Source organism: Penaeus chinensis, chromosome 4 (assembly GCF_019202785.1).
Source record: "Penaeus chinensis breed Huanghai No. 1 chromosome 4, ASM1920278v2, whole genome shotgun sequence".
Taxonomy (NCBI): domain Eukaryota; kingdom Metazoa; phylum Arthropoda; class Malacostraca; order Decapoda; family Penaeidae; genus Penaeus; species Penaeus chinensis.
Genome location: NC_061822.1, coordinates 10,207,415 through 10,214,914, shown reverse-complemented (window position 1 = coordinate 10,214,914; position 7,500 = coordinate 10,207,415). Strand labels below are relative to the sequence as shown.

The following is a 7,500-nucleotide window of genomic DNA, read 5'->3' as shown; positions in this document are numbered from 1 at the left end:
CAGACAGAGTGTGTACTATGAAAATCAATTAGTATCTGTCATGAATGGCTTCTCTCCCCTTCAAACTTCAATAACGTCAATCACAAACGGAACGAAAAGAATCTTGTTTGGTTTAATATATGCGCGTGAAGAAATCCCTACATTGTTGTTTTTATTACATAATTACAATAAAAAAAAACAATAACTTCCCACCACCATCCCAGGTGTTTCATAGATTCGTTAAACATGACTAAAATAAAACTATGAAATATGCCTCAAAAAGCGATCTATTTGGTGCCTTGAGGGACGGCGGAAGGTACTCCGAATACGTTGTGAACATACGAATCACAAAATCAATAACATCTACATTAACTGAAACACATGAATTCAGGAACTAATCAATTTAAAAAAATAATAATACAGAAATGTACGTATGTATTCTAAATGGACAGATATTAAATATTGTAGCAGCGCTATGGCACACAAGTGACCATTTCTGATCAGCAATCGCTTTGTTGCTGGCATCACTTCCACTATAACCATCATTACTACTACTACTACTACCAATACCATTATCACCACTACTGCTACTATAATTACCAATACTTCCACTATTACTAGTACTACTACTAACACTACTGCTGCAAATGATATCACTAAAAGTTGCTGTTATGATGATGATGATGATGATGATTAAAGTAAATTGGATAATGATAATAACAATAAGAGCAATGACAATGATATCAATTATAATAACAGCAATTACAATATTCATAAAAAGTAAATCATAAATACAAATATAAGTAAATATAAAATAAAAATAATATATAATAATAAATAAATAAAAATAATATATGCATATAAATAAATAAAAATGATATATGATAAATAAATAAATGAAAATAATAAATCACAAATAATACTGATGATGATGATAGCAAATATGAAGAACATTAATAACACAGTAAAAATGATAAAGATAATGACAACAATAGTCAAGATGAAGATATATTATTATTATAGTTATTATTATAATGATTATTACTGTCACCAATACCATCCTTCTGATACATGAAAGGACATCAAAGAAAAAAAAAAAAAAAAATCAGACCCTGCAGCCTCCCCGTAATGAAGATGGGATGCTGAGAAAATCCGAACAAGACAAACGATACGTAAAATTGCAACATATATTTATGCTATAGATATTTATTACTACAGATATTCAAACTTTAATATTTAATTCGTGCCATTTAAAACCCAGGCTCTGCTCTTATAAGCTGAAACCTTTGGAGAAGCGCAAATAAAATATAACATACGGAACAATTTCACTTATACTTATTACATCGCTTTCAATGGAAAACCATATGCTCCATTTCAATACAAATCATACTGCCCTTGGTATTTTTGAGTTTTGTTATTACTGTTGAAATAGCGACGGTAGTTATTTCACGTGAGCATTCATTCATGAATCAGCTGATTATAACGACTCATAAAAGGCACGCTGGCAACTATGTTCCGCTTCGGGTGCAAACAGACAAGGTTAGTTATTTACACATTTACTGTCCAAATTTTGTATTTGAACTCACGTAAACAAACTAATTGTTGTGTTGTTACTTTCCTATCGTCTGCCCAACATGTTAAGGTACTGACACCCCGATAAGTGTGCGGATTGTAGTGTAACTTCGTCTAGTAAGTTCAAATATCTAGCGGTTTCCCTCATAACTCGGTATTCTTAGAGAACTCGGCACGTGTGATTTAAATGTCTGTAACGTTAAAAGTGGAATTCATGTTGTGTCGTCTCAATTTGACATTTTCTCTCACACTACTATGTACAGCACAACAAATAATGTTTTTCATATAATTTTATTCTGACTTTTTTCTTGTAGTACATCAGTAGTACATCACTGTGGTTGGGACTTTTAAACTTAAAAGACTAGAGACGAAAAATTAGAAATAACACATTATGTCACTAACAAACATTCATGGAAGTTAAGAAGTTGCGACTAGCTAGTCCTGTCTCTTTCAAGCACTGGGTGACCGACTCCTGTGAGGGACAAGTGGAGGGCCCTCGTTAGTGGTGGAGCCTGGGAGGTCATGCTTCTGCGGCATATATGACTCCACAAATAAGCTGACTTTCACTTTGCTGATCTGGATAGTGTTGGGAAGATGACAGAGGCCAGGCCACCGCTCTTGCCTTTGTCACAGCATCGTCAGGAGGACCCATCATCACTCAAACGCCCTCTCGCTCTTGAAGGAGGGCACTTCACTCCGCCAAGGAAAAAGAGAAAATTATACCGTCCACACGCAGGTGCTATCTTGGGCAGAGCAGCATCCAGGTGGTTCAAGAGTGCAAGGAACACATGCGAATCCAAGGCCTGCCAAACGCCCGTAGTGGCCATTCCGCGCCTTCCCGTGGGCTGCCGAACCTTCCCTGTGCCCTGGGGAAGGAAGCAGCGCACCGCGTCCTCGGGCACTCAAACCTGCGCGAGTGATTATGTTTTAAGGGAGACCTCGCACCTAGCCGAGCTCTTCGAGCAGCATGAAGAGAAGGAAAGATGTTCTTTTAACAACGAATATGTAAATATGTGTAGAAAATGGTCAAGTGGTTTTATACCTTTGGAGAGCGAGGGCGTGACAGTGTGTGAGCAGACGGAGGGCGGGCGCACCGTGGCGACCAACACGCGCCACGTCGGCTGGCGGAGCCCCGCGCAGCGCTCCCGCCGGAGGCAGGGCTGGCTGAGGGCGGCCCGTGGGTGGTCGCGCGCCGGCAGGATGACGGACGCTTCCACGCAGACGGAGGAAAGGCAGATTGAATAATAAACATGACACTTTATCTCGTGTTTTACTATCCTTTAACTATTCTACTTTACATCAAAGAGAGCAATGTATCGGTGAAAACATACAAAATATATGTAATATAGTAATGACTGAACAATATGTTTAGATTCCGTTTTCATTACAGTATACCAATAATATTAAATATACAAGATGGTTAATCAACATCAGTAATTTTGTGTGAAATAAAAAATATATATATTCATAACCAAATGAATACAGACATTATTACAAGTCTTGTATCTTATAAAAAAAACTGCCTTTATGATGGCATGACACTGATTTATAATCTGAAAATTTAACCAATAACGGGAATGAACATGAAAGTTGTTAACCATCAAAGATATCAACTGCTGTGTCACTCTTCCCATATTAATACATAATAGATTTCTACAATGCCATATTAATATTTTTGTTGTGACTTCTCAGGTTTGGCCAACCTTTTTTAAATACAGCTGTTTTCAATGTCACATATAACACAATTGCATATGTGATACTGTGTTGTCTGTTTCCTTTTACAATGCTGTCTTTCATTCCATTCAATAAAGTATACAATTTAGGAAAACACATATCAGAAATCAAATATTTGTTCTCTAATTCAGTTCAATATTCAGTATGCTTTAGAATTTATCCTTCAGTTTCACCTCTTGTGGTATGCAGTGACAAATTCAATGACTGGAATGGAAAGAGTGCAAGTATTTCAACCGTTTACACTAATATATATTATTCTTTCATTTGGCACTTTTTAGAAGCAGACTTAATTTATTCACTCACATTCTAATCTGAGAAATCTATTTCACTTACCTGTATTTGAAAATGACAATTATTTAAAATTGTCCCAGGTTCCTGTTTGCAAACAATAGAGGAAGAAGGGCTTTTAGGCAATTCATACATCCATTTTGTCAAAAAGTGAAAAAGAGAAAGGAGATTCACAGGGTATGAGATATATAGGCCTAATATATGTTAAAAGAATTATAATGGAAATATACAGTAATAATTCTGCTGCCTTTTCTACCACATGCAAAGTCTGGAAATTTTCAGCATCTCCATCTCCAACAACATCTCCATCTCCATCTATACACTATTCCTATACATTTCTACATAGACTACCAATAGCAATATTCAAAGAGTAAGATAAGGACAAGTACATTAATAAGGAGGCATATTTACATATCTCTTTTTACAAAAGGATATAACAAACACAAAGCATTTTCTTGATACATCAGATTATTCCATCTTCAGTCCTAGAGGTAGCACTGGCTTGTTTCATGTGCATCAAAACAAAACTCATGAAAAAAGGCATAGATGAGTTGGATTCACAAAGAAAGAGATAAGTATGACTTGTATACTTATAAGCCTTCTCTGAGGACCTGGATGCTCTTCAATAAGGTGTGCAGATATTGGGTAACGTTACCAAGAGCAATATACAGAGATTGAGGGAAATGAACACTGCCATCTTACAGAGCATAAGAAATAGAGTAATCAACAACACAGGTACAGCTGCAGTGCCCTCATATTTACCATGAAATGATGAAAATATCCAGTGCATGTCACTGCTTAGAGACCAAGTCCACAACACCCTTACTCAGCCATACTTAATGTGGTGTTTTCTGTAAGTTGGCACAAAGTGCTAATAAAGGAGAGGAGGGGGGGCAGGGGGGGTTTGCCCTCCTGTCTAGGGAATAAATAGAAGGTAGGTTTTCGATTTCAGATTCGTGTGGTATCCTGGTTTTAGGACTTCACTTCTGGGGGTGTATCGCTTTTGGTAACAAATACCCAGATATCAAATAATGCATAGCCTCTTTTCAGATCCTTTAGATTGCCACTTCCCCCCCAAAGTGAGAAGGAATTGCTGTTGTCCGAATCACTTGATGCACCAGAGAAGCTTGAACTTCCAAATGCAAGAGTAGTACTTGGGCACTTTGCTACACTGTGCAATTGAGCCTATTAATAATACAATATCAGTGCAGCTCAGGTATCAAAGATTACATCTGATATTTTTTAATATAAAATATACCTGTTAGTATGTGGCTGCACATACTAATAACTGCAGTCAATGTTATTTTCAAATATCTTACTGTACAGTGAACATTCATAAATGCATCTAAATAATAAAAATGTTTCAACAAAACATTAAGTATTCACAATTATTATCATCTTTAATAAAAGTTCTGCATATTAGCATTATAACATTTTATTAAAATAGCCAAATCTGTCACAATCCACAGATTTCTTGATAAAAATATTTGAGATCATAATTTTGGTTGGATTGAGTGAAACAAAACCATGGGCTTCACACTTAAGTAAGCAAAGGCCTGTAAATAAATAATTTGGTTTATAAACCTATTTTCCCAGTAAATAAGAGGTGGCCTTTGCTGGAGCAATGACTGTGATGCTGTGGGTGTCTTGTTTAATACTGTGTAGTATAAATCTATGTAGATTAATCTAGGGTATAGTTTTAGTTTCCCACAGCCATGCAGTACAAGGTAAATTTACCTTTAATGGACAGTATAGTATGGCTGAAAACAAGACACTTTTCATCTATGGTATTATTTTAGCAAGTTGATAATAAAAATGTAGTGCAACATGTAAGACTTTGGAATACATTTACATAAAATGTAATGGCACTATAATAATCAAAGAGAAAATACACTCACAAATACATGAAATAATCTGCGTCTGCAAAAAACGTAAAAAATTAAGAAAACAGGTCGCAACACATGCCATGCAAGCTGCAACTCCACAACTGGGTGGGGGTCCAAGGGCAAAGCCCCAAATAGGGAAATACAGTGATCGAATGGGTGACTAGGGGTGAAGCCCTTGGGTTAGGAAGGATTTGGGATCATACAGCAATGTCTGTGGATTTACCAGGAAGGGTAGGAGTAAAAGGGCTTAATATCATAGGGGTAAGGGCACTTCATAAACATTACCTATACTTTTATTTATATCATTTGCGATGGAAAATAACAAGAGATTCATGTATATTACAGAATGGATAATTTAAAGAAGGAATAAAAAATGGAAGATTGCATGGCTGTGTGAAACTAAAAAATTGGCAATGAGTGTCATTTTGGTTCCTTTATAAGATAGCATTGTCCTTTTTCTTGTAGGTTTTTGTGGTCCAATTCTGGATTGTTTGTAGCATTGTTTGACATACATGATTTTCAAGTAAATGAACTTTATTTTTCAAAAGCAATTATGAAGAATGAGATACTGGATTTTTCTGTGCTTCTATTAAATGTTTCCCAACACCATGACACAACCTGATTGAGTGATATATTCCTTGCATCATTTGGATATCATAAATCCAGTTTAATTGTAAAAGATAATTGTTCACAAAGTGCCCGCACCCCTCTATGATGAACTCCCTATTACTCCAGCCAGCAACCCTCTGGGCTCTCCTGGGAATCCACAATCACCACCATATGAACCAAAGACCTTCCTAACGTAGGCTTCATCACCAAATTCCTTCCCTGTTGGCTATTTAACTTGCTGGTTGTGCTGCCCCAAGGCCCTCAACCGATCATCCTGAATTTGGTCTCCTTATGGCATTTCTTTATTTTAGACATCATACTTTACCTGCACAAATTATTTCATGTATCAGTGTGTGCAGATTTTCTCTCTCTTATATGACAATGTCTTCAGAATTTCCCAATCTTAGTGTAGTTATTATGTAAATATATACCAACAATGTGACAAAGAGAACCAACTACAGGTCAACCTGCTTTGGTCAACCTGCATTATAAGTTTTAATTTTCAATATCTTGTTTGAACTCGGGCAGATTACCCACAATTGGCTCATTTTATACTTGTAACTGCCTTATTTTTTCTGTGAAGTACAGTGGTCTGATACTTTCTTAATGACTTTTCGGTTAATATGTAGAAGAGGATAGTGGGTTATTTTTTAAACAATTTTGATATTTTTCTGCATGAAATCCACTGCTTTCAAGGATTCTAGGCATTGTTCCTTGTGCAAATGAATTGTTGAGGAGATATGATCACCATCTCCATTGACAATCTTGATTTGATGGTCCCGATAGCAGGGGAGGGCATGAAGTATATCAGGGAAATTATGGGGTAAAACAGGACCCACGTGGTTTTTAAACAAAACGTCCTAACCCAACATCCAACCTAACCTAACACCATGATATATATTCCCTGGACCCCCATAGTAGTATATGTGTCTAGAATTCACCCTCGCAATGTAAACAAGATGAGCGACTTAGCCAAAATTGGGGGACCTTCTCTTATTCTTGTTTTATGTATAGCACCCTTGGGAAGCATTTGCACACATATTGTCATAGAAGAACTTTGTCTTGATTTGTGTTCTTCTATCATTTCATGTAGGTTTTACTACCAAATTCTGCCACTACCTTATTCTACATATGTCAGACTTTTCCCAATTGTTTCTTTAATTCTCTGGACTTTTTGCACCTGATTTTTTGGGGTGTTTGGAAATTATATTTACCAGTAGCTTTTAGGAGAAAAAAAAAAAAAAAAAAAAAAAAAAAAAAAACTTGTTCACTACAATCTCGTACTGTGAATAGTATATATAGTATCAGCCTTCCTATTGGTCACTAACCTGGAAATATGAGACGAAGATAATTCACATCATGATATTGCATCAAGAGAGAGCATTATGAGGAAGCCTCCGCATGTCAATTCCACCTTCTATCACTGTAAGGA

At 36.3% G+C, this 7,500-nt stretch overlaps 1 protein-coding gene across 3 annotated transcripts in view; it reads right to left on the bottom strand.

Annotated features, from left to right (window-relative positions):
* Nucleotides 1-7,500, bottom strand: part of LOC125025074 — a 15,687-nt gene that overhangs the window by 7,990 nt on the left and 197 nt on the right. The window contains exons 1-4 of one of the 3 annotated variants that reach the window (XR_007114877.1): nt 7,397-7,500; nt 3,619-3,660; nt 2,594-2,761; nt 2,321-2,459 (exon numbers count right to left, since the gene is read on the bottom strand). The exon at nt 7,397-7,500 is cut by the window's right edge and continues 197 nt beyond it. Coding sequence is in view for 1 of the 3 variants with exons in the window: in XM_047612963.1 (XP_047468919.1) it covers nt 2,269-2,459; nt 2,594-2,761; nt 7,397-7,439 (402 nt within the window). In the remaining 2 variants the exon portion in view is untranslated. Of the gene's footprint in view, nt 1-1,511; nt 2,460-2,593; nt 2,762-3,618; nt 3,661-7,396 lie in introns of those variants that run through there. The other 2 variants (XM_047612963.1, XR_007114876.1) reach the window with 2 other exon arrangements.